This window comes from Meriones unguiculatus, chromosome 9, assembly GCF_030254825.1.
Source record: "Meriones unguiculatus strain TT.TT164.6M chromosome 9, Bangor_MerUng_6.1, whole genome shotgun sequence".
Classification (NCBI taxonomy): Eukaryota; Metazoa; Chordata; class Mammalia; order Rodentia; family Muridae; genus Meriones; species Meriones unguiculatus.
The window spans coordinates 67,181,807-67,209,038 of NC_083357.1; the positions used below are offsets into that span (position 1 = coordinate 67,181,807).

Below are 27,232 nucleotides of genomic sequence, written 5' to 3' on the forward strand. Positions count from 1 at the left end.
TAAATCCATTTCTAGCTTCACGCTGTGAGCCTGAAATTGGGACAAGAGCTAGAGCACACACAAATAACTAACTTTGGACTTCCATCCTGAACCTTGAGTGCAGGCTTACTGCATGGGGATTCAGAAGTAGTTCAGAGCAGTACTGATTTACCTTCAGGGACCTAGACCATCCCTGTCTTCTAGGAAGTGCACAAGGAGAAAAAGAACTGTACATACCTGAAAGTCACATGATACTGATAAACTGCTTCATTATGACACTGGATTTTGATGAGGTTCAGTCCCAAAGACTGAGGTGTTCCTTTCGATCCTTGCTTGACCAAAATCTCTCTGAGGATAAAAAAAAAAAAAAAAAAAAAAGGAAAGAAAAAGGGGGGAGCACAAGCCAGACGTGATAATATACAACTCAGTTTCATCTACTCTCTCTGGAGGCTAATCCAGAAGATCCCTTGAGCCCAGGAGTTCAAGGCCAGCTGGGACTACATTAAAAACAAAAACGCATCATAAATCCCAATAACCAAGTAAGCAGCACCCATCAACAAGAAAAAGACTGGGAGAATTTTTCCCACTTAACTTACAGATACACAAACTGGGAGTCAAGATGTACAAACACAGCCACATGTAATTATACAAAGTCATCTGGGCTGTCCTACAAATATCACTACAATAAACAAGGCCAGCCACCTAACAAAGAATTTGTTCCACAGAGAGAGGTGAGTGGTGTTAATACTCCTCCTAGGTGACTGTCTTATCTTCAACATGACAAGGCACTATCAATCTGATGTAGAAGGGAAGTGACAGGCCAAGATTCTGCTCACTACTCACACAACAGTTTATAGTCACAGTTAAACTCACTGTACTTCTTCAGGAACCTCTTCATCTATCTCCCCTCTGTCAAAAGGCAAAACACCCTCCAGCCCCAATCACCCCACAAGAATGCAGACTCACAGAACACTGTCCACATTTCCACCTGGCAACCTGAAAGCAAGTTGCGGGGTACCCTTCCTCGCCATCCCTCCTTCAGAGCACAGGGTGGTCGTAACTCACTTCTCCTTTCGTTCCATAGTCAGGACTGGAGGGGAATCTGCAGAGAGCAGTGAGGGTGGAGACAGGGCTGGAGGTTGTGGCAGCCGTGGGGGATCCCGGGTGGTCAGGCCAAAGGCACTGTGAGGTTTTTCCACTCCTCTGCCTATACTACTCGCTGCTCTTCCCAGTGGTAACAAAGAGACATCAGAACTGCCTCTTCCTAGCATTCTGAAATGAGAAAGAGGCAAGTGAGGGCTTTTCTAGTCTACACTGGATCTAGACTATCCCCTCAAATGTACCATGCTTTTTATTTTTAAAAAACTGGATGTGAAATTTATTAGTGAACGTGATTCGCTGGAGTGTAGGAAAACACAGGGAAGCCCTTAGGATTACACTTGCCACCACCTGTTCAAGGGATCACTACTGGTGGACATCTGACCCCACAGCCATCCAAGATGAGCCTTTTCTCAGCTACCATGTCTTCAAACTCATATGCATTGCAATTAGTGAAGCATGGATCTTTGAGGTATGGAGAGCTTGGACTTGGATCTACATAGGGCATCAATGACATGTTCCTTATTCTGTAGCCTCGTGTGGATGGACATGATGACCTGGCCAGTGTGAACCCTGGCTACTGTCCTGGGGCTTCCCAAAGGCATGATGCAAACTATGTCAGCACTGAGATCAGAGGCATGAATAGCTTCCACAAAATTGTTTCCAAGGTCCCTTAGGACAACCATATTGGCAACCGGGTACATGCCACTCCCAAGGAGGCTGCTGTTTGTAGTCATTTCCTACCACTATTTTCTTGTAGGGGATACCCAAAGGGGCCCAAGCTCAGCCTTAGGGGTCTCTTAAAATAATGACCCATTCACTAGCCACTCTTGGCATGTGCTCTCAGAGCCATCTTCCTAGGCAGAGTTGAGGGGAATGTGACTCATATCTACCATCAGGGGACCTGGTGAAGGGTCAAATGAAGCTGTGAGGTACCCAGTGGGAACTACTCTCCCTTTCCAATGACTGCCTGGAGGAACAGCCACCAAATACTCCTGGTAAACACCACCATGGATGCCCATGTTGGAAATGCTCATCTGGAAGATAACACGCTTGTCCCAGAAAACTCTCTTTGCATTTGACTCTTGAGGTTACAGGACAAAGTGACTCTACCCACCTACTCCAACCAACAGAAGCCTCTGCGAGCTTGCTGTCCCCAGCTGCCAGCACCAAAGGATCCGGCAAAGAGGATCGGGGTTCTTCTCTGTCTTTGCGGACCACATTAGCTGACAAGCCTCGACCTAGAACACCTCTGCCTGCAAAAACCAAACCGCAGCTGTTATTATGAGCTGAGTATTTTGCAGTTGGGTTTCTGAAGACAAATCATGTGGACACAAGAACCAAGCAACCATACATGCCCCCATAACATGAGAACCAAGCAACCACACATGCTTCTGTAACATGTGAACCAAGCAACCACACATGCTTCTGTAACATGAGAACCAAGCAACCACACATGCCTACATATTTCCAGTTCGCTTCCACATACCTACAGGAGGCACTTCTCGTTTTGAAGGGGTCCGGAATGCTGTGTCAAGGCCCATACCACGGAACATGGACACCAAACCCACAGACTCCTAAGGAAAGATATTAAGGTTATGCTAAGAAATGGATTAGAACCCTAGAAACAATGGCTTTCTAAATAAAATCACCTTCTCCAAACCCTATCAATGGTACAAGACTAAGGGATGTTGGCTGGTGAGATGGTTCCATGAATGAAAGTGCCTGTTGCCAAACCTGAGAACCCGAGTTCAATCCATGGAGCCTGCATGGTGGAGAACCACTCTCACAAATTGTCACCTGACCTTCACATACATGCTGTGGCATGTGTACATACACAAACACACACACACACCATGCATGCACATACAAAATAAACACAAGAATAATAAAACATTTTTAAATGGAAAAAATACTTCAATTTTTTTTAATACTTAATACCACATCTTATTAAAGTACATGCAGTTAGGCTAAAATCTCTGTGAATTTAAGGAAGTGGAAAGTGGCTCTGCAGTTAAGAGCAGTGGCTGTTCTTCCAGAAGATCTGGGTCAAATTCCTAGTACTCATGTGGCAGAAGGGAATCCAATGCCCTTTTCTGCCCCGCTGGTACCAGGCATCCATGTGGTGCACAGACATACATGCAGACAAACACATAAAAGAAGAAATACATTTTTTAAGTCTATGATTTTGGCTAGGCTTGGCAGCACACACTTTTAATCCTAGCACTCAGGAGGCAGAGGCAGATGGATTTCTGTGAGTTTTAAGCCAGCCTGATCTACACAGTTTTTTAATTCACGGGACTGCCAAGAATACAAAAAGCCTGTCTCAAAAACAACAAAATATATTTTTAAAAAGCCTATGAATTGATAAACACTGTAATAAAATAACACAAAATAGCTGTCTGTTTTTCCAGGCTTTAAATTTGTTTATTTATTTACTTGTTTGAAATAAGGTCTACATATTTGAAATATGTAGCCCTGGCTGACCTGGAACTTACTTTGTATACCAGGTTGGCCTCAAACTCCCAGAAACTCACCTGCCTCTGCTTGGTATTAAAGTGCTAGTATTAAAGGTGTGCTCCAGTGCATCTTATATTTAATAATTATATTTACAAGATTTATTTTGATTTTATATATGTGACTGGCTTTGCCTGCACTATGTAGGTGTACTATGTGTGTATACTCGGTGCCTGTGGAGGACAGAAGACGGCATCAGATCCCCTAGACCTGTAGTTGTAGACTACATGCAGGTATAAGTAAGAGCAGTGAGTGCATGCGTTTAACTGCTGAGCCATCTCTTCAGTTCCCTCCAACCCCACACTTTTTTTTTTTTTTTGGTTGGCTGGTTTTATTATTAAATTTATTTAATTTTAAAAATTAAAAAAATATATTTTCTATCTTTGTTTGTGCATTGGTGTGACTGTGGGCACGCAGCCACAGTGAGTATATGCGAACTGGAAGACAACCTCAACAGGCCCCTGTCTTCCACCTTCTTTGAGACCAGTCTCTTGCTGCTTGTTGGCTGGTGCATATGCCAGACTAGCTCGTCTGTGGGGTCTCTTATCTCTACTTCCCAGATCCCTGCAGGAGTAATGGGATTACAGACAGGGGGTTACATATGTGCCCAGCTTTTACATAGGTGCTGGAGATTCAAACTCAGGTGCTGGTGGTCACACAAGTACTTTCCCCACTGAGTCTTCTCCGAAGCCCCTTTCCAAGTTTATTTCTTACATGGCCAAGGTAAAAGGGAACAGGAACATTGGTTAACCAATTTTACGGGGGAAAAAAAAAAAAGATCATTTAAGGATATTAGGAGTTTAGAGTTTTTTGTTTGGTTGGTTTGTTTTGTTTCTTACAGGCTGTTTTCAAATGTGCTATATAGTCAAACATGAATACCAAACTTTGGATCCTCCTGTCTCCCTTCAGTGCTAAGATTACAGATTTGCGCATCCACACCGAGTTTGTACGGTGTTGGGAATCAAATCCTAGGTTCTATGCATCCTAGGCAAGCACTCTACCAACTGAGCTGCATCCTCAGTCCCATCTAGTGTGTTTTTTTCCTCTCATATAATACCCAATGAACCCCACAACTGAACTGCTGTGGTAGTCCTAAAAGCTTGCTGCTATGCCAGTTAGGACTGCTGGGCGAATAAAAGCATTTCACTGACTAAACAAACAACACTGCTGTCAGTTTTCTTATAGAGCCTTGTACACTTTCAACACTTTCAACTCTTCTAAGAATAATCATAATTCTATTATGTATACACATCCTTCATCCTTGAAATGTGAATTATAGATGAATGTTCTTTTTAAATCTCCATATAATTGGGAAATTAAACACACTCACACTACAGTAGCAACAGTGAGGATCCTCTTATCTTCAAGGAATTTTTGGAAGGAACAAACTAAAAAATTATTACTGCCAAGGCAGGAGTTGTTTCAATACTACTGAGCTAATCAGAGTAGACTCTGAACAGTCAGGAGCCACAAACGGCTGTGTTTAAACCCCTCAACTATATATGAAAGAATGGAAAATGGAGAAATGAGCGGATGGAGGACTGAGGCTAGAAAGCAAACTTAGGCACTGACCCAAGTCCATCCAGTGTTTATTTGGGGGCACTTTCTCTAGGACTGAACTGCAAGACCACAAGCTGCAACTACTTGTCAAAAATAAAAACAACAGCCCCTGATTATAAACAAAGCATCCCCATTTCCGAAACCCTGTCTTACCTTTTGTACTGGCTGGAGTTGTGGACTGGATTCCTCTGGCTTTCTAAACACAAGGCCTCTGCCTGCAGGTCCTGCCCTACCCCAGGCTGGGTCCAAGGGTCTAGGAGCTTGTGGCCAACAGCCTGGCATCCGAACACATTGAGATGAGTGGACAGGAGTGGGCCCCCTGAACAATGGCCGGACGGGATCCATCGAGAGGCTGTAGGAATGATTGTTGATTCTGTTCTGATTAACTACCTGCCAGCGTTTTCAAAAGGTTAAAGATTCAACATCTACTGTAAATTGAAGCTTTTCTGATGAGAGGTGAGAGATGTATTACTCTATGGGTGTAATATGTCATTAGAAGTCAGTTTAACACTGGGTCCATTAAGCAGAATAACAGGAATAGATTTTATCCTAGGGCCTATGGCCTGTCTAGTCGGAGGTTCTTGGCCTGACAACAGTCACGGGTTCTTTCATCTTGTGCAATGGGATTTATAAGCCATCAGAAAGTGGTTGGTTACCGCTCAAGCCATATCAACTCCCAGCATGGAGAAGGCAGGTGAGCATGAAGTCCCACCCCTAGCCAAGAAGCCACTGGCAACTGACAGCAGGGAGAGGGGGGAGTCATTTTTCTTTATCAATTTATCATTCAGCAAAGTGATCACACTACAGAGAAAAGCCATATATCCAGTAGTATATGGCAGCACATATTGGATGTGATGGGTGGAGGAAAAAAACCCCACAACATTGGATGAGTAGAAAAGGAGGTAGGTCTGGGAGGAGTCTGGGAAGGAAATAAGTATGATCATAACACATAAGGGTGAAATTCTCAAATAAATAATCTTAAGAACTTAAAAATTCCCACTGTTTGCCTTTTCCTTCTTCTAAAACAGATTCACAAAGTAGAGAAGATTCATTAGGCAAATCAGATCGGTGACAGGACCAATATCCTATAACAGATTCACTTCAAAAAATTTTTTTAATTAAATTTAAAAATTTTTTTAAATTTTAATTAAAAAATTCTTGCTGGTAGTGGCACACACATTTGATCCTAGTACCCAGGAGGCAGAGGCAGGCAGATCTCTTTGAGTTCAAGGCCAGCCTGGTCGACAGAAAGTATTCCAAAACAGCCAGCACTACACAGAGAAACCCTGTCTTCCTTTGTTTTTTGTTTTTTCCATTAGAGGCACAGACACATTGCTATGTATGTATCCCTACCTAGCCTTGAACTCTTGACAACCCTCCTGCCTCAGGCTCTCAAGAGCTGGGATGACAGGCTTGTGCCACCACACCTGTCTTATTTTTGAGAAAGGGTCTTGCCGTGTAGCTCAAGAGGACCTTGAACTTGCAATCTTCCTGTGTTCAGGGATTACAGGCATAAGCTCTCAAATCCCATTAAGGCCCCATTTGAGCTAAGAACATTCTAAGCACCTTCCACTAACCAAAGCTCTCCTTGAGTTTCTCTACCTAAACAGCATCTCCAGGAACCATACATCAACGAACCACCTACTGTAGAAAGGAACAATTTTTTAATGCATGGGGATGATAAGTTGAACTTAACACCTCCATATAATAAAATTATTCTGTCAACAAATATTCATGGTTTTGCTTTTTCTCCTATGTCAGTCTCCCTCCCACCCCCAATCTATAATTGCATTTAACTCTGTTGGGTTTAGCTGCTTTTCTGAATCGTCATCTGTCTTCATTTATTTATTTATTTTTTAAAACACTAATAGGACTGAGGTCTCCAGGGTACAAAGCCTTTGTACTTGAGCCTATACTACCAGGCTGACTCTCACCGGGTCCACTTAATTCCTTCCCTCCCCAGTTAACTAGGGATGAACCTCTGGGCCTAGCTCAAATCTAAGACCCATCAGGCCTTTTTAGAATAATTTTGTAATTTAAGGATTTCAAGACTTGCTCCGTGAAGGGTTTCTCTCATTGTCCTGACCTGGTCCTGATTCCTGAAGAATCTTTTTTTTTTTTTTTTGGTCTTCCTTTTATCCTTCTTGTGCTAGGAACCAAATCCAAGGCCTTATGTATGTTAAGCATGCATTACACCATTACGCTACAGTCCAATCCCAAAAATCTTTCCTGAGCTTTCGAAGAACTGCCTGCACTATTAGCTACAGAAAAATGCAGCCTGGAATAGAAAGAAGATGCACACTCAACTCCTCAGTTGCTAGCACCTTTCGGTCAGCAGCTTGCACTTTTTGCCACCCTTGCCTTATCTAAGGATCTAGAAGTCAGTTGCCTAACTGGTATATACGAAGCGATGCTATAGCACAGACCTCTGGGATCCTTTTTACCTTCCTATGACCACATTCACAGATTGGACCCCTCCTCCAGAAAGCCTTTCCTTCAAGTGGGTTTTCTTTCCGGGTTAGTTCTCACACACTGGCCAGTCAAGGGTCCCAGGCCAGACCTGTCTTCTCTAGTTCCCCATCTGTGCCCTTTGGGCTGGGGAACTAGGCCTCAGGCCTAACCTGAGGCCAAGTCCTTCAAAGCAAATCCCACCCAAGGCCCACGACAGAAAGTACCTTTTCACCAACTGGATTATGGCCAGCTGGGAATCTTGCCTAGATTTCTTTTGGGGTCTTGTGCTACTGAACCCCAAGAGAGTGCCCTCGGTCCACGAGCCACCTCCTTTCCCTCCTATTCCAGGCCCTGCGTTCCTCCCCGCACTCGCGGCCTGGAATAACGAATTCCAGTCCACCCTGCCCCCGCCCACACCACCTCGTGGTTGTGGGGGAGGGGCGTGGGGTAGGAGATGGCCCAAGAGAGTAGGAGGGCCCTGGCTGAGAGCGCCCTGCTCACCACCAGGAGCCTGGACAAAAGCCCCGTCAAGCTTGCACAAGAGGGACCTTAGCCCTCCTAGTTGCTAAAATCTGAGTTTTGTCTTCTCACCTGGCCTGGAGTCGTCAGAAACATGAAGCACACTGCCTAAGCAGAACACTACCTTCACCACCCCACCTGCTACTTGGCATGAACCACATGCCCCAAGTCCTGATTTCCGGTTCTTCCTGGGCCAGGGGCTCAGCCCATTGGCCACATAACATGCCACTCATGGGAGTCCATCACCTCATTGGCTTGCCCTTTCATGTAGTCTAGCTATGTGGAGGTTGAGCGCAAACCGGTGTTAGAAGTTAGGGGAGTAATTTTGAAGTGTGTTGCGGCAGAAGGTTGTCCTGAATTCCTTTCAGTGGGCTGCTCCTGTAAACAAATGTAGCTAATACGTTCATGTTGATAGTCACCTGCTCTGTCCTCCCAGCTTAAAGGCTGTAGTCTTGATAGAGGGCTGTAGATCAATGGTGGAGTACTTGTTCTGCCCAGGACTGAGGGGTGCACCAAAGCCTCCAAGCTGGAGAGGGGGGTAAAAATGAAATTGTTCTCCAACCCTAATGAAGTCCCAGCTCCCTGTCCTTTCTGGAACACTGATCAAAGCTTGCATTTAAGATTCACTCATTGCATACTGAAACAGTCGCTGAGGGAAAGGAGCCTGTCTTCGGGTATGCGGTAACAGTAGTTCTCTGAGCATGCTGGATTGTAACCTGGAACAAGCAGCTTTCATTACAAAGGTTGTAGGTTGGGTTCCTTAGCTTTTCAGTGTTGAACCAAAAGTAGGAAGCTTCAGTTCAGAGCTTCCAAGTAACCTGTAACTATTTCACCAAAGGAAAAACCCAATCTTAGTGTTGATTGGAGATAAAGATGGGAAGTATTTGGAACCATCGGCATTTATTAAGATTCTTTCCAAAGCTAAGCAACATCTCTTGCTGTTTATATTCTCTTTTGGGGCGCTAACGTTCCTAATAAATGTTTCATCTTTAGGGTAGCATTTTTAAAAGAAAAAGCACACACAAATACAGCATTTGTCTAATGTATTCAAGGCCCTCTGTACAATCCCCAGCACCCAGAGAGTCACTAAGAGGGAACCAGCCCTGCCAGTAACCAAAATGTCTTACTCTGTAGTTTAGATGTGATTTGTCCCCATCAAAACTCATCTACAAATTTGATTTCTGGACTGGTGAAATGGCTCAGTGAGTAAAGATGCCTACACCTAAGCCTAACAGATCCTAAAGACCCATGTGGTAGAAGTGAGTCTCATTTGTTCTCTGACCTCTACATGTCCTGCTGTGACAAGTGTGCATCCCAAACAATAATTGTAATTTAAAAATTAAAGAAATGTTCTCATTTCTAATGTGGCTAGTTGGATAGCTCATTGTAGCTGGTGTTTGCTGTTTTGTGGGTTCCTCTTTGTTCCACTCTTCTGTACCCCCCTTTTTTTTTTACCTTTCAACCCAACACTAGACAGGAGAGAAAAAAGGATAGAGGAAAAAGGGGGAGATGCTATCATTAGACTACTTCCTGATTATGAGAAGTGTCAAGCTCCTTGGGGAAAGTTTGATCTTTGTCATCAGGATAACTAATTTCTTCTTGTTTCTTCTTTGTACACAACTACTTATCAAACAACCCTTTTGAGTTGAATTCTGAGGAGGGTATTTCCTCGTTCCACAGTACCAGATGTCCATGTATAGAAAGCAATGTTCACTGACTGGAGAGCCTACTATAATCAGAAATTTGCCTTTCTTTGGCTGAAAATGTCTACAAAATTCTAAGATTAGTTTCAAAGACCACAGTGGAGAAGTCAAAGTCATCTCATTGGACTGGAGCAGCAAGAAAAGAATCTGAGAAAGTGCCCACAATAGTGAGCTAGTAGCCTCCAGACTGCTAGTCAACAAAGGTTGGTTGATGTTATGATTTTAATATGAAATGAGATCCCTAAAAGGTTCATTGTTTTGTTTTGTTTTTAAAAAGGTCTGTCACCTGAAAGTCCTTTGGAATTGGATCATAAAGGCTCAACTTCATTAATAGCAATAAAATATGTTGATGATTTCATAACTCAATAGTCCTCCACGGAGGTGCCGGAGACCTGGGTGGCATAGTTTAGTTGGAGCAAGTTGGCTACTGGGGGTGTGTTGGAGCTGGAAAAAAGGCTCAACAGTTACATGTAACACTAGCTTTTGCAGAGGACTCAAATTGCATTTCCAACACCCGGAGTGCTATAGCTGTCTGACTCCAGTTCTATAAGATCTGTCGCCCTCTTCTGGACTCAAGTATCAAGACAGGGTTTCTCTCTGTGGCCTTGGCTGCTTTGTAGTCTATGCTGGCCTTGAACTCAGAGATTCGCCTTCCTCTACCTCCCCAAGCACGGGGATTACAGGAATGCCACCACGCTGGCTTCCACTGTATCTTTCATCATGATATTCTCCTGTGCTATACATCCAGAAACAATGGAGCCAGCTAATCTGGACCGTGATTTTTCACTTTCAAATTTCTTTCAACTGTTTCTACTTAGTATTTGTCACAGCAATCAAAGTTAACACAGAAAAGCCCAAGGCCTCATGCTGTGCTGTGTCTCCCTTCCCAATAGACAAGTTTATTTTTGTCACACATGGATCTCATGTATCCCAGACTGGCCTTGAGCTTGAGGCTAACCTTTAACTTCTGATCCTTCTACCTCCACCTCCAGAGTACTAGGATTATAGGCATGTACTGTCTCACTATCTACCCAGTGCTGGGGACCAAACCTGGGCTTTGTGCTTGCAAGGCAAATGCTCTTCCAAGTGAGTTACATCCGAAGCCTGCCTACCGCATTTTTATTTCGGTTTCTTTTCTGTATATGTTGGGGGCAGGGGAGGTCCTGGTTAAAGGTAGTTGCATTGTATCCAAAACTGGCTGGGAACTCACTCTGTAGTCCAGGCTGGCCTTCAATTTGCAGCAATCCTCCTGTCTCAGTGTCCGGAGTGCCTGGATTACAGGTGTGTGCTATCATGCCTGGTTGACAGCTGAGGTTTTTTTTAGAAGTTGTGGTTGGGTCTGTGCACCAGCAGCTTGTGCCTGTAAAACATCAGTCCTTTAGTTGGTTCTCCAGTCCATAGTGATGGGTGCACTGCCATGTCTAGAACACAAGGAATCCAAGTGGCAAAGGTGGCAACCTGGAAGGTACAGCTTCAGCCTGTGCTGATTCCAGTTGGTTTCTTTAGAGAATGAACCCTCACTATGGTCAGTCTACATGATTAACCCAGCTGGTTTTATCAGCTTTGTCTCCTTGCTTCATGGTTCCAAAAATGGAAATCTTTAACCTGCCAGACTGTACTTTTCCAAATGGCAGACCAAACAGGTAGGTTACTGTCTGAGTTAGTAAAAGTAGTATTGGCCAGTGCTTTGAGAACAGCTTTGATTTCTGTGGTGAAAACACATGCAAATTTCCATTCCGCACATCTGGTGTGGATGCTACCATAGCAGCCCTCAGAAGCATCGCTGGTTTCAGTTTAGCAAACATCAGTGAGCCAGGTTCTGGCACAGAAGAGAGCCTCTATGAATTGGGAGCTTCATGAGCCAGTGGCTTTGCTTTGGGCTGTGGGGTAGAGGATCAATTTTACCAAAGGGATAACTGCCATCCCTCCTCCCTGGTTGGGCCCTTCATATATCACTAGATGTAGAACCAGAGTTCACCCATCCCAAAAGCAAAGTATCTGTCATGAGGCCTTGACTGATACAAGTTGGGACACTTTATCGAGTGGCTATTTTTGTTTGTTTTGTTTTTCTGAGACAGGGTTTCTCTGTGTAGCACTGGCTGTCCTGGACTTGCTTTGTAGACCAGGCTGGCCTCAAACTCAGAGAGATCTGCCTGCCTCTACTTCCCAAGCGCTGAGATTAAAGGTGTGCACCACCACTACCTGGCAAGTGTTTTGTTTTAAATAATTTTTTATGTGTGTGCATATGCCGTGGCACACACGTGGAGATGAGAGGACTACACAGTTGGTTCTCTCCTTCTACCCTGTAGATAGGTTGCAGGGATCAAATTTAGACATGAGTCTGGGCAACAGGCACCTTTGCTCACTGAGGCATATCCCTAACTTCACCCTTGGTGTTCAATTTTAATGAGAACCTGGAAGCAATCTTAAGAGTTGTCTCCAAAGAGTTGTGTCAGCTGAGTGTGGTGGTACATGCCTCTTATCCCAGTACTCTGAGGCAAAGTACAGATGAGCAGGAGTTCAAGGCCAGCTTCTTCTTCTACATAGTAAGTTCAAAGCCAGTCTGAGCTACATAAAATCGTTTCAAAAGACAAAAAAAAAAAAAAAAAAAAAGAGATGTACTCCTTATTCCCATCAGAGGGGAAGCAAATCCCAACACCACCACGGAACTACCACACCTCGGAAGCGACTTCTCTTTAACCATGCTACAACCAGCAAAGGGCCAACCAAAGACTTAGCTTATAGCAACCATTAGGGCTGTGGGGTCTCAGAGATGCAAGAACCTGTCTATACAAAGCAATTCCCACCTGCCATGATCCCTCTGAGATTTATGAGCACGTGTGACACATTAATGTAAAACAATGCCATTCATATACCCACAAGGCCAATACACTGAACCTGCTCAAAGCCCAACCCACAGGATTGGCCTGATACTTTCTCCTTCCTGGAAGAGGGAGGGACATTTCAGCTGGATCAACTTCTCACACATTTGCTTAGAAATGTAGGTGTTGACTAGAACACATACAATTTGCACATAATAGTTATTTCTTTATTCTCCCAACCAGAACTTATTGTTATGTGCAAGGAACTATTTTATGTACTAAGATATAGTCTATAGCACTCAAAATATACTAAAATATAGATTGTGCTCTACAGTCATTCTAGTGGGAATATCAGATAAGAAGTGAAAGGAAGATTCACCAAGTGAAAATGCTGTGGAGGCAAGGGAGGCAGATAAGAAAAGGAAATAAAGCCTGGCCATGCAGCCTAGATTTACCTGGAACTGACTGTTTAGCACAGGCTAGCCTCAAACTCATACCCTCTGGGTGTAGCATCCTAAGTGTTGGCAGCAAGTGGCAAGCACTGCATCCAAATTTGCTAATTCATGTAGAGTGATCAAGGAGTTTCAGAGAACTGAAGGATCTCAGAATTAAGTAAAAAAAACCTGGGGAAAGTTGAGTCAAGACCTGGGGAAGACATTGGGGGGAGGAGGAGGTGCAGCCTGCCCACTGTGTGACAGGGCAGCAAGGTCTGTATGGCTAAAGTGGAACTCGGGAGACTGGGACAGGGTGCAAAAAACCATGGGGAGGGGGTAAGGTGTTCTGTGCCTTCCTATGATTCTGAATAGACTTTGGCTTAATAAAAGCTTGCTGATCCCAAGTGTCTGTTACTGGAACCTATTTATCCAGTACCCAATAAAGTCTTTACTTTCATTCTAATTTAATAGTAACAGGGGGGACGGGGACTGAAGAGATTAAGAGCACTTATTCTTGCAGTAGACATGGTTTTGGAACCAGCTCCCATGTAGTGGCTTGCAACCATCCATAACTCAAGTGCCAGGCAATCTGATGCCCCCTTCTGACCTCTGCAGACACCAAGCATGCACTAAGTATATACACACACAGGCAAGTCACTCAAAACACATTTTTAGAAAGGAAAAGCAGACTAGGGAGCTGGTTCAGTGGGTAAAGTTGGTTCAGTGGGTAAAGCTGGTTGGTACTTGCTGATGAGTTCCATACCTGAGACCCACATTAAAAGAAGCCGCAGAAACAAGAGATCCTGTATCAACAGGGTAGAAAGTTGAGAGCTGACTCCTAAAAGTTGTCTTCTGACCTCCATGTATACGTACTCACAACTGATGCAAAGTAATTCTTTTAATTAAAAAATAAAGAGCAACACTATAAAAAAGATATGGTGATACCACTATGGCAGTAACATTTTTTCTTTCAAAAAAATTAAGTAAACTGAGGACAAGTGATTTTTCTCTGTGCAAGGTTACTTGTAGAGTTGAAACCAACCCCAAGCCTGACTGAAGCCTATAGTTGCTTATACAAAGAAATGAACAAGTCTTTAGTTCTGTTTCTAACAGAATATATATACACACAGATGCAGGTAGTAATACATTTGCATTCATTTGCATCCTTATACGAACTGCCTCCCCCCCCACCCCCCGTTATTTGCACATGTAGCTGGTAGAAATGGATGCTTCACTTCAGAGCTCAGCTAAGAAAGCAAACTTGCCTCTCTTTCCCAGCCTTGAACCGATAAGCTCTCCTAACTTGGGCATCTGGAACCTAGAGACAGGTGGTGAGAACTGACAGTCAAAAGCTTCACTATTAAGGCATTTTAAACTGTGAAGATAGTAATACACCATCTTCTTGGAAGACTCAAAGAATGCAAAGGTTTCTGTCCATAGTTGGTACATGCCTGTAATTAAAGCACTCAGGAGGCCAAGACAGGGTTCAAAGTTTGAGGCCAGACTGAGCTATACACTTTAAAACACACACACACACACACACACACACACACACACACACAGAGAGAGAGAGAGAGAGAGAGAGAGAGAGAGAGAGAGAGAAATATGGACTGCAAAGTACCAAACATCTAAAGACACAGGCTATTGGGTTACTGTAAAAAAAAAAAAAAACTGTAAAAAGCAGGGGTATTCCGAATCAGAACAGAGAGGATTCCACAGACACCCAAGGGCAGTACATCAGCTATTTAAAAGCACAAAGGGGTCACACAGAGCTAATCAACGCTGCCTTAGACCAGACAGGATTTCCTGGCATTCAATCCCAAGGAACCCCTTCCACTCCTGTTCTCGACTATGAAAAGACTAACACCACTCCTCAACAGGACGAGTGTGAGCTTTTGGTTCCTGAAGGACAATGTAGCCACTAAAGACTCAATCTCCTCACAGCACCTGGTTGGGCAGCCGGTGGGGCTCTGTAGAAAAGCCCCAGCTTTTCTCAATGTGGCTCAATAAACCACAGACTAGAGAAGAAGGGAGAGGGAGACTACAAGAAGCAGCACCTGAAGAGTCTAGGGCCACCTGGCAGTCCTCACTGAATCTGTTTATCACTCCAGATGCTACTACATGCTAAGGTGTCAGCAGAGAGCTGTCTTTGCTCCAAATTGAAAATGCCTCAGCTCTGCTAACAAGGAAGGAAGAGTAGATGTTCTCCCAGGCAACGTACACAGAGCTTTGATCCCAGTGAAGGAAGCAAGGTGACAGTCATAAACACAGCACTGGAAACCAGGCATGCCACACTGGGCAAGCACACCTGGTGATGCTAGGAGGCAGAAGGAAACTTCTCAAACACCAAGCTTCTAAAGTAGGAGGTCACCTTTCAAGTGTCAACCCGAATCTCACCACGGCTGTTTTGTTATTTTAGGCACTATTGGATGAAGTGTACTGTGAATTCTGGCCATGTTTCTCTTGAGAAATACCTTTATGGAAGTTAAGTCTACTGGCCACTCACTGCAGAAGAGGGTACAAAGAGTAAGCCTCGGCCTACCACACTAAAGGCCTCTAACTTCTTCCAGCAGAAACTAACAGGAAGCAGGTGGCCAAGACAGTAAGGGAGAAAAGGTATGGAAGAGCTGTCATCAACATTCATTACACTGGCCCAGGGTGGAAATGGGATGCAGAGCAGGACTGAAGAAAATCTGGGGTTTATGGCTCAGTGGTAGGGCACTTGCCTAGGATGGTCCAGCTCCCAGGCTCAGCACAAAGAAGACTAAATTAGAATTTAGAAAGCAATGAAGTCAGCTGGACATCATGGCGCACGCCTGTAATCCCAGCACTCAGGGAGGCAGAGGCAGACGTGTATCTGTAAGTTTGAGACCAGCCTGGTCTACAAAGTGAGTCCAGGACAGCCAGGGCTACAGAGAAACCCTGTCTTAAACAACAAACAAACAATGAAGTCACAAAAGTAGGGATGTGAGCAGAACTAGTTACTTCTTCAGAGAATGTTAATATGTTAGGAAATAAACTTAAGCAAAGGAAAGAGAAACTAACATTTATTGAGTGCCTATGGGGATAATCTATACAATGTATGGCTGGTCTTATGCAAGGAGTTCTCATCTACAATATTCCATTTGATCCTCACACTGACCCTGTGAGGTAGGTATTATCCTCATGTTTGTCGAATGAGGAATAGGAGGCTCAGAAAGGTTAGGTAGTTTGAGGACATAGAACTAGAAACCAGTGAGCTGGGACTGAATTTCAAGTCTCAAACTTCACCCCTGTTCTTTCCTACCCACCTGAACTCCTCCCCTTCTCATCCCTGTAACCCACGGCTCCCAAAAAGAAGCCTGACCCATCCTACCTTGGGAGGATGCAGTCAGTTTATGAGGATTAAGACATAAATAAAAAATAAATAGCAGGGTCAAGTTCCAAGCACTGAGGCTGTGCCTTTCATACTCATGCTGTGGGAAGGCCATTGTGCCATTCTCAGCTGCCAGGGTAAGGGATGCAGTATTGGCCCTAGTCAGGGGAAACTGGGACGACAGCTGCCAAAGACTGCAATGGGTGGGCTGAACAGGCCCCTTCTGGGCTGCATGTGTTTGAGAACAAATCGGTCTGGAGCAGGCAGCAGTCGTGGGCAGTCACCATCCTCCTCCATCTGTTCGTTTCACCGGTGTTTGTGGTCCAAGAGGGATTCAAAATCGGGAGAACACACAAGTTTGTGCTTCACGTGTCCCAGGACTGTCATTTCCCCGGTCCTGCTGTCTCCAAGGCCCACAGACACCAATTCCTGCCGTTGAACAGAAACATCAGTGAGGGCCACATACCCACACCCAGCCCTCAATCCAGTGACCCAGGAGTTCCCCTCACTGCCTCAGCCAAGGCTGCTTGACACTCCCCTCCCTGGCCCACAGGGGTCGCACCTGCAGGAAAGAGCAGGTTGTTCCCATGGTCACGTCCAGAGTCACCTTGCCCAGGAGGAGTTGTACCTTCCCTGACTTGCGGATGAGCAGCTTGCCCACTTGACCCTCTGTCAGGTCAGCCAAGGTACAAGCATTCTCTGCCAGTCTGGCTTCCTGTGGAGAGAAGCAGCAGAGGACACTAGGCAACAGCTTTGGAGAATGAATCCCACTCTGTTCCCAGAGAGCAATGCAGCAGCAGAAAAGTCTCTGCAACAAGGGCTGTGTTCTGGCGGTACCAGCCTGGAATTTCCCCAGAACCCACTGTTGAGCATACCCGGTCTTTTTCTTGCTTTATCACCACCATCTGTCCATCCTCGCCCTGCACCTCTGTCTTGATAGGCTTGATGTCCTGAGTGGGTGGCTGCCCAGGAAGGGTATCAGGCAGCTGAAGGAACAGCAGCTCCTCATCCTTGGTGAGGCTCAGTTCTCTGAGCAGTTCTGCAACAGACACGTCCTTCGGGAGACAAGGGGTCTTCCTGGCTGCTCTTGGAGGGGCCTTCAACTTGGCCTCCTCTTCCTCATCCCGTGGCTCCTCTTTCACTGCCAAAAGTGAGATGAAGGAAAAGACATAAAGGAGCCGCCCACGAAGCCAGCTCACTGTTCCCAACCCTTCACATCCATGTGTCCCACAGTTGCTCAGCCAGAAGTCTGGAGATGCCAGTTACACGGAGGAGCAAGGAAGAAATTCAATACATGTGTGACCTCTCTAAAATGGGACAGCCGGGGCCAGGTGTACTGCTATTCACTGGCATGTGAACTCTGAGGAGAGAACTACGCCTTTGTTCTGTGCCTGTACGTTTGAGTGAAAATGAAAAGGAGGCGCAGGTGAGCAGCAGTCTTGGAGGTCATGTGGGGGCTTCTTGGGAGAGCTAGGGGATGGAAGTTAGCTGACACAGGGTACCTTTTACAGCAGGCATGTCCACTTCCATGTCTTCTTCCTTGGGGCCAGCTGAAAAAGGCTTAACCTCTGGCTCTTCACTTTCCTCCTTAAAAAGCCAACCTGAGTGAGCCAGTGGCAACTGCACAGGCATGTTCCGTGTGTCATTCTTTAGCCCCGGGTCATCGATGAACTGCCAAAGAGTTAGGATCACACAGAATGTCAGCATATGTGCCTAGGTCACAGTCCGTTTCAGTGCTTCCCTTGCTATGTGTGTGTACGTGTGTTACTAGGCATCTCACATGGAGGCAAGGACTCTTATAACTGAGCTGCCTGCCCAGGCCCACGTTACTGTTTCTGTAACCAAAAGCTCCAGGAAATCAGTGAACCCCGCATCTCGACTTAGCTCTCTAAAAGCCCTCTTTAGCAGCCAGGCTCCTGGTACCTACATCATCCTTCTCCAGCATGCGCAGGATCTGCTTGGTTTCTTCATCAGTTTCTCTCTTCTCTTTTTTGATGTTGATGATATGAGAGGGTCCCATGTCTGACATACCCACTGTCTTATCCCAGTTCCCTGCAGGAAATCACCCTGTTCACTAGAGATAAATAAGGAAGACGGCAAGGGCAAGGAAAAAACAAACTAGGAATGGAGAAGTCCACTGCTCCGCCTTCTCAGGCAGTCTAAACTGCAACCCAGAATTGATCCCTTCCTGGTACCTTTTTTTTTCATCATTTCTGCAGGACCCTGCTCAAAGATAGAATGGGACTGGATCACTTCTGGGCGGCCACGTCCCCGTCCATGACCCTCACGTTGGCGGTCTCTATCCCGTTCGCGCTTTTCCTTCTTCATAGTTACTTCTTCCTTTGGCCTGGGAGTGAGAACTGATAAAAGGGTCTGTCTCCAAAAACAAACCCTCCTCGCTCACTCCGTTTCATCCAACTGAGCAGAGTTTGTGAGCCAGTAAGTACAGCAGGAGAATCGGAACCCAATCCTTTGCTACAGCCTTTATATCTTTAATAAAGCAGGGCCTTTCATTTTGCTTTACTTTACCTTCTTGACCATAATGTGTGTTTTTGGTTTGATTTTTTTACTGCCTAAAAGCAGAAAGGAAGGAATGCAGAGGAACTTAAGAGGAAGGGAAGTATGAAGAGCTTAGCCCATCTCAGCATTAGAAGGTAGTTAAAACTGTGAGAGATGGAACCTACTGAATGGTTGTCCAGACCCTGAAGGAAAACAGAAACTCAGCCCTTTCTTCTCCTCCATTTCTTTCTTCCCTCAGGCACTCTACACCATAGACCCAAAATCGAAAGAACCACATGATCATGGACTAAAATCTCCAAAATTCTGATGGCCAAAATAAAATTTTTCTATTTTTTTTAAAGATATATTTATTTACTTTACACATATAAGAGCTCTATCTGCATGTACACCTGCATGCCAGAAGAGGGCATCAGATCCCAGTATAGATGGTTGGAAGCCACCATGTGGTCGCTAGGAAACAAACTCAGGACCTCCGGAAGGACAGACAATGCTCTTAACATCTGAGCCATCTCTCTAGCGCAAAATCTCCCTCTCTATAAGTTGACTATCTCAGCTTTTATTACAGTAAAAAAGAAAAAGGCCTCTAATACAAAGTGCCTTGCAGGCAGACATGGCGATGTGCATCTTGATTCCAGCACTTAGGAGGCAGCTCTGAGGGGCAAGCAGATAGATCTCTGAATTCTAGGCCAGCCATTTATAGTCAGTTCCAGGATATGCAGGGCCATGTAAAGAGACACTGTCTGAAAGCAAATATGCCTCTAGATAACCTGGGATGAAGGCTGAGAACCATTAGTGTATAAGCAAACAGTGTAAATTAAAATTTTGAGCCACACACCTAATTACATCCCCAGATTCGGAGCAATACTGGGTAAATATTCATTAATCCTAGCTACTTACTCTTCTTTGATCTTCCGACCGATGATATTTGGGGTGAAGGTTTTCTGCAAAGTAAAATACAATCTTACATTTTCAAAGTGCTCAACAGACCAGTCAGTTTCACTGGAGAAACAGTTCTGGGAAGGCTTAGAAAGATAGGTCTGCCAGCACTCACAAATGGATGATGACACTGGTAGCCTATCACTAGACGTACCCAAGGCAAAGCTAAGCAGCTACACTCTTCGTGTCATTCTGCTCTTTCCTTTCAGAGATACTCATTATATCGACACTATTTCCAGAGAGAGCAGTTAAGGTCATGTCTAAGATTCATTCATGTCTAAGTTAGTTGTTATTAGTTTCAGTACTGACATCCAGAGTTCTGAACACTCAAAACTGCAAGTAAAGCTTATGGCTGCCTGACTTTCAAGGGATTTTTTTAAGGGTGTCCAAAACACAATAAGCACATTTGAACATCTTGAATTAGCTAGGTTGTCCGCCTTTTAATTTTAAATGCCTGTGAAACCACAGTATCTTGTACCAGCACCTAGGCTTGAAGGTCTTCCCAGAGGCTGACATCCCATCAGGGGCACAAGACCTCACAAGAACATCACGAGTTGCTTTCCCACGGCCTGGAACTCAAAAGGTATTTCGGTTTCCGTACAAACGCGTTCGCAGGTACCTTCTTGACTCCGCCAAGGGTGAGGTCCCGGGAGCGAATTGAGGGAAGGCGGCCTGGTGTAAGCGGAGGTGCTGGCCGCCGGCCGATCAGCCCGCGGCCCCCAGAGAGAAGGGGTCGCGGCCCTCCAGAGTTGCTGGGCTCGCCCGCGGCGTTTCCTTCCGACATGGTTCCTGAAGGAAAGTGGGCAACCAAGTGACTCCAAGGACTGGACGCGCAAACGCCGGGCGGAACCCCACCCACGTGGCCTCCCGCCCCCGACAGTGCGTCGCTCTCTCAGCGCCTCAGCCCCTCCCCGTCCCACGTGGCGAGGCTTCGCGGAGCGCCCCACCTCTAGCTTTGGACTCGCCACATGCCCTCTCCCCGGGGCTGCATGACGCACCTGCGCTGAGGCTCCACGCCGAGGGTCACGACCTCACCAACGACGCGACCAGCCCCCAGCCCCCAGTGTCCCTGCCAGGCGGAAGTCTGCGTGGCAGAGGCCGGGCGCTGCCATCTTGCCCTGGGGCGGAAGTGACGTCAAAGGGGCGGGACCGGACCATAGTATTTATCCGACGGCGCCTCGCTGCCCTCCGCCTTCTCTTCCCGGTTCTTCCCGGAGTCGGGAAAAGCTGGGTTGAGAGGGCGAAAAAGGATAAGGGGGAGGAATGTCAACTACGGGGAGGTGTGACTCCTTGGGGGTGTGTCCCGGCGCCTGGCAGGGAGTGGAGGTGCAGTCCTCGGGGTGGGGGTCTCCAAGGTCGCCTACCTGCTGGGTGTGGAGTCCCCGCTGCGGAGCCTCCTCTGCGAGCAATGGGGTCGCTGCTCCGGATGGGGCTCCGGACACTGGGAGCTTAGCTCTCTGACCGAGGCTGGCTGCAGCTTCTCTGTGTTGACCTTGGAGTGGTCACTGTACCTCTGGGCCTTGCCCTTTGCACGCAAGCTTCTTCCTTGCTGTTCCTGGGATCCTGGGATGTCACCCTTAACGCATCTGGGGCAGGGCAGTCAGTAGCTCTCCTCACCCTCCTGAACTAATGACTGCTGGAACCAAAATTCCAGCTCTTCAAGTGGAAGGGTTTTTCTGTTTTGGTTTGGTTTGGTTTGGTTGTTGTTAGTTTTTGTTTTGTGTGTGTTTTTGTGTGTGTGGTGGGGTGGGAGGGGTTTTGAGATAACCCTACTGTGTAACTATCTAATCTGAAATTTAAGTAGAGCAGACTGGCTTTGAACTTGCAGCCACCCTGTCTCTATCCCTCAAATGCTGGGATTACAGGTGTGCACCACCAATCCCAGCTGAAAAAAAAATTTATGGTATCAGATGGTGTAATTCAATCTGGAAAAAAAAGGGGGGCCTTTTTTATTATACCCCAACAATGAATAAAAACATGTTCTAGGGAAGGAACCTATTTCTGCTAAAATTCCATAGACTGCTAGTATTAAAATATTTGTTATGTATGCTAATATTGTGCCACAATATTGTATCCTTTATTAGAGTCAAGTGAGTAAAGGGAGGATATATACGTAATGTATACTCTACTTATATTTACATGCAAAATATATGTGTAATTTATTTCCTTGATTGGGCACTTTGGGTATTTCCTTGTAAATAACTATAATGTACATTTGGTACATTCAACCTTTTTTGTTTGATTTCTATTAGATTATATTTCTAGGAAAGAGTTCCAGATGATGTACATTTTAAGTGTTTTGATGTCATACATATGCAGTTATTAAAAAAAAGAAGAGGGCTGGAGAGATGGCTCAGAGGTTAAGAGCCCTGCTTGCTCTTCCAGATGGGTCCTGAGTTCAAGTCCCATTCATAATGGGAACTGGTGCCTTCTTCTGGCTGCAGGTGTACATGCAGACAGAACATGTATACATAATAAATAAATAAATGTACATGTATACATAATAAATAAATAAATCTTTAAAAAGAAAGAAGGAAGAAAAGAGAAAAAGAAAGGAAGAAAAGCTCGAGAGAAAGAGAAAAAAAGGAAGGAAAGAAGGAAGGAAGAAAGAGAGAGAAAGAAAAAAGAAAGAAGGAAAGAAAGAAAGTAAAAAGAAAGTGATGGGGAAAGTCAGGCATGTTGGTGCATGCCTGCAAACCCAGCGCTTGGTAAGCAAAAGCAGGCAGGTAGGACATTTACACCAGCTAGGACTACAAAGAGAGATATTGGTGACTACAACAGTGACTCAGCAGAGAGAGCCCAAATTCTGTTACTTTGTTCTCCCTAATAGTAAGATCTAGCACTTACATCAATATTGACATTTTTGCAGTCGTGGTACAGGACACTTTCAACACTACAGGAATCCCTGTAGCTGCCCTTTTACATACAGCCCTTCTCACTGCTGAGCCTTCTCCTCCCCCACTCCTCCCACCATTAATCTGTTCTCCATTTCTGTAATTTTGCTATTTCGAAAGTATTCTAGAAATGGAATCATACAGTATGTGACCTGCTTTTTTGTGGATATTTTTTTTACCCCCATAATTCTGTGGCTATTATCCAAGTGGTATTATCATTAGTTTGTTCCTTTTTCTGCTGAATATCTGTGGTTTATTTAGCCATCCTTTGAAAGACGCCTGGGTTATTCAGTTTGTGGCTATTATGAATAAAGTAGCTGTGAACAAATGTGCAGCTTTTTGTGCAAATATGAAATTCCTTTTTTCTGGGGTGAGTGCACCTGTTGATTTGTATGATTGTATGATTAATCTTGGGGGTTTGGGAAAACCAACAAACTTGTCTCCACAGTGGCTAGACTATTTTTCAATGAGTATTTTGTGGTTCAGTACTTGTTTTCACTAGAGGACTGGAGGCATTCCCCTCCCCCGCCCTTCAGTGATTAAGAGCACTTCCTGCTCTTGTTCCCAGCTCCCAGGTAGTGGCTCACAGCAGTTTCATGGGATCTGGTGCCCTCTGTTGGCCTTCGACGGCTCCAGGCAAGCTCACAGTGCACATGCATACATGCAGGCAAAAGACTTACAGACATAGAATAAGAACAAATAAATCCTTTCTTAAAAAGTACTGTGCTAGCCAGCTGGTGGTGGCGCACGCCTTTAATCCCAGTCCTGGGGAGGCAGAGGCAGGCAGGTCTACAGAGCGAGTTCCAAGAGTGGGACAGGTGAGGATAGGGGATGTGACTATGATCAAGGTGTATGATCAAGTCTCTTGCAATGTTTGTGGGATTTCCAGAGAGAAGACTTAAATCAGATATTTAACACGTGATTCATTTAGTTTATATAGGGTCTTCTGTTTCCAGGCTGATCACTAACTCATTAAGTACCCATTTACCATCTTGAACTTCTGATCCTGCTGACTCCACCTCCTGAATGATGGGATTATGGGTGTGTGCCTTAGTTATTTTTCTACTGCTATAATGAAACACCAAGATCAAAAGCAAGTTGGAAAGGAAATGGTTTATTTGCCTTACATACCCTAAATCAGAGTCAATTGAGGGAAGCCGAAGGAACTCAAACAGGGCAGGATCCTGTAGGCAGGAGCTGATGCAGAAGCCATGGAGAGAGGCAGCTTATAGGCTTCTTCCTCAAGGCATGCTCAACCTGCTTTCTTACAGAACCCAGGATCACCGGCCCAGGGGTATCCCTGTTCACAATGGGCTGGGGCCTCCCCATCACTCACTAATTAAGATAATACCCTATAGGCTTGCCTGCCTACCGACTGATTTTTTTTTTTCCTTTAATTTAGGTTCTAGCCTTAGAAGACTTTAGCTTGTTTCAAATGAACATAAAATTAGCCAGGACAGCCACCATGCCTAGTTTATGGAAATGGGACCCAGGACGTTGTGTGTATACTAGGCAAGTACCAACTGAACAACAACCCCAGCCATATTTTTGACATTTTCAATATTCCTTCCTAACAGTGATTATTATACTCTATCTGGAGGACATTCTCCAGTCTTCCTTTAATTAAGCTAATAGACTCTGAACACTTTGTTCCTATACCTCTCTCTATTTTCTCCCAAAGACTGAGGGCCTAGACTCTTTCATCTAGCCTCAACACAATCTTGTAAATTCTTTTTAGCTGAGTCCCACCTAATGGATATGATCCTAGGAGACCTGATTTTGTTATTTATTAATAACCTCTTGTTGCATGTTACGTCCATGAATGTCACACTCAAAATAATCGACATTCTTACTGACAAGCAGTGAAACTAACAAACTCAACAAACATCATCTGGGGAGCCCAAGTGTAGGTTGGTTTGGAGAGTTATAACCAGCTCCTGTAAAAAACCACACGTCTGTAAATTCTTAATGGGCACCAGAAATACAAAGTGAGTAAGAAATCTTTAAATACTTGGCCTCAAAATAAAAGGAACGTGTGGTATGAGGACGCTGCCCAGGTTCAAGCTGTGACTTGCTTCCCGTGTGTGATTTATCCTAATTCGCTCCCTTTCCCTTGCAGGCGATTCCTTTCCTCATCTGCCTTGACTTCCGGACATTCAGCTCTCAGGGTCTCCCAGCACCCCCACCCCCACCCTGTGTTTTCTTCATTACCATTGTCTAGTTGGCCTGGCTCATATTTATATTACCTTCATTTTTCAAATTGATCATTATCGCGTGAGTGTGGGCACACGAGTGTCACAGCGAGAGTGCGGAGGTCAGAGGACAACTTTCAAGAGGCTGTTCTCAACTCCTGTCAGTTCCAAGAGCTCAGGTGGAGCACACATACTCCCCCCACCCCCAGCCATCTCCCCTGCCCTGATCTGCTCCAAAACAGCCACTCTATGCCTTTCTCGGGGCTCCAGCAGAGAAGTGTCTTTGCCCCACATCTGTACCCCTGTCTGTCCACACTGCCACATGGATGTCTGCCAGGCGTCTAAACCCCAGGTCTACATCCAGATTTTAGATTTTCCTGACACTGCTGCAAAGTGGCTCCGTTTTACTGAATGGCAACAGAGTCCCTCTAGTTGTTACATCAAAAACCTTCCCCCAGCTCCGTAGTGGGGATCAAAGCCAGGTTTTGAGGGGTGCTAGGCAGAGTGTATCTCCAGCTCAACCCTTGCAGATCCTCTTCTCTCACAGACTCCCTTTCCACACCAGCTTTTCTAGATTTTCCAGACTCCCACCACACACACACACACACCCCTTCTGGTGCAGGCCACCGTCACTTTTGGTGGCTCTTGTTTATTATAATCAGTTCCCGCCTGGATTCCCGTCCAGGTGGGTCTCAACCGCACAAATGACGTAGTCCACATCAGGTCACGTGTGTGCTTACGCTTCCCAGTGGATGCCTATTTCAGAAGAACAGCTTTAGGGCGGCCTCCTCGGCCCTGTGTCATCTGACTATCCAATCACACACTCTTTGGCCTCTACTCCCACGAGTCCCTCACAGATTGTCCCGGCTACTCCAGACCCACTCCTGCTTCAGGCTCCTGCATCTGCTGCTTCGAGTGTTCTTTTCCCTTAGAATGCTACACAGGTTCTTTCCTCCCTGGAGGCGGGCTCCTTATCCCCTAGTCACCTTCCCACAGAAGCCTTCTCTGCTGGCCTTTTTTAAATTCAATTTAATTAATTTTTATTTATTTATTTATTTATTTATTTATTTATTTATTTATTTATTTATTGAGACAGGGATACTCTGTGTAGCCTGGCTGTCCTGGAACTCACTCTCAGGCTGGCCTGTCTCCCTCCCCTGGCTTCTTCTACTTCCTAAGTTATTTTTCTTTATTCCACCAAATACACTATAGTGATAGTGTCTGCTTGTTTGCGTGTCTGTCTTCTTCCTATCAGGAAACAAATCCTATGAGAAAGGGAATTTCTTGGCAGTGGGGTAGATGTCTACCTATTCCTCCTGCCTGAAACAGTGCCTGATATATAATGAGCACCCTTTTAAATGACCTTTTAAAATAGACCTTTTAAAATGAGTGGACAAATTTCAGTCCGTGCTGAGACCAAAGAGCAAGTCTGGCTGTGGATTGAAATATAAAGGTGGGTTGTTCTTTTTTTTTTTTAAGATTTATTTATTATTTATAAATAAATTCTGCCTGCATGTATGCCTGCACACCAGAACTCAGTATAGATGGTTATGCCACTATGTAGTTGCTGGGAATTGAACTCAGGATCTTTGGAAGAACTGCCAGTGTTCTTAACCATCTCTCCAGCCCCAAGGTGGGTTGTTTTAGAAGGTAAATTTAACTCTAAGGTCATTCATGTAAAAGCCTGAGGCAAGTGCAAGTGGGAAGCAGTTATTTTTATATATTTTTTTCTCTCTGGCTTGCAATACTAGGATCAAATCTAAGACTTCATACATAATGCTAGGCAGGTGCTCTGCATTTAATTGGTGGTGGTAGAGTGAATTCCTAAATATGTAGATATAACTTGCTTAGTCTGTATAATGTTACTTGTACATATGTGTTTTCAAGGCTGACCATTTGTTTTGTTGTAGTTGTTAATTTGTTTGTTTTAAGACAGGGTCTTTTTTGTAACTCTGGCTGCCTTGGAACTTCTATGTAGACCTGGCTGACCTCAAATTCAGAGATCCACCTGCCTCTGCTTCCCAAGTGCTGGGACTAAAGGTGTGCACCACCATGCCTGACCTTGATCATTTGGCATTAAATAAACAATTGGTGTGTTCTTCTGGGCGAGACCCTTTCTTCCTCTCTCACCATTTGCCTGTAGTCCTTTGCCTGGGGTTGAGGCATCATGGACTTTCCCCCTTCCATGGTAGAGTGTCTGTTGGTGTCATTCTTGTTCAGGTCATGCTTAAGCAGTCATGTTGGTGAGACTT

General features: G+C 45.1%; 2 protein-coding genes and 1 pseudogene across 3 annotated transcripts in view; all 3 read right to left on the bottom strand.

Moving 5' to 3' along the window:
* The window catches only part of Piwil2 (piwi like RNA-mediated gene silencing 2), a 65,505-nt gene extending 49,530 nt beyond the window's left edge, over nt 1-15,975 (bottom strand). Inside the window, exons 1-7 of the mRNA XM_021642433.2 lie at nt 13,029-15,975; nt 12,708-12,771; nt 5,308-5,544; nt 2,567-2,654; nt 2,195-2,333; nt 1,045-1,251; nt 217-327 (exon numbers count right to left, since the gene is read on the bottom strand). Of these exons, the coding sequence (XP_021498108.2) occupies nt 217-327; nt 1,045-1,251; nt 2,195-2,333; nt 2,567-2,654; nt 5,308-5,544; nt 12,708-12,771; nt 13,029-13,162 (980 nt within the window). The 5' untranslated portion in view covers nt 13,163-15,975. The remainder of the gene's footprint in view (nt 1-216; nt 328-1,044; nt 1,252-2,194; nt 2,334-2,566; nt 2,655-5,307; nt 5,545-12,707; nt 12,772-13,028) is intronic.
* LOC132656674 (small nucleolar RNA SNORA70) lies at nt 1,733-1,837 on the bottom strand (annotated as a pseudogene).
* A 138-nt stretch (nt 15,976-16,113) lies between the features above and the next one.
* Nucleotides 16,114-21,028, bottom strand: Polr3d (RNA polymerase III subunit D). 2 transcript variants are annotated; one of them, XM_021642441.2, is made up of 9 exons: nt 20,893-21,028; nt 20,514-20,683; nt 19,856-19,899; nt 18,634-18,785; nt 18,366-18,490; nt 17,941-18,109; nt 17,314-17,579; nt 17,001-17,153; nt 16,114-16,867 (listed from the first exon to the last, which is right to left on the bottom strand). In XM_021642441.2, exons 2-9 carry the CDS (start codon nt 20,676-20,678, stop codon nt 16,745-16,747), a joined length of 1,197 nt encoding a protein of 398 aa, XP_021498116.1. In that variant the 5' UTR covers nt 20,679-20,683; nt 20,893-21,028; the 3' UTR covers nt 16,114-16,744. The 2 variants fall into 2 exon arrangements, with proteins under 2 accessions (XP_021498116.1, XP_021498117.1); XM_021642442.2 differs by lacking the exon at nt 20,893-21,028 and adding an exon at nt 20,842-20,872.
* Between the last annotated feature and the right edge of the window lie 6,204 nt (nt 21,029-27,232).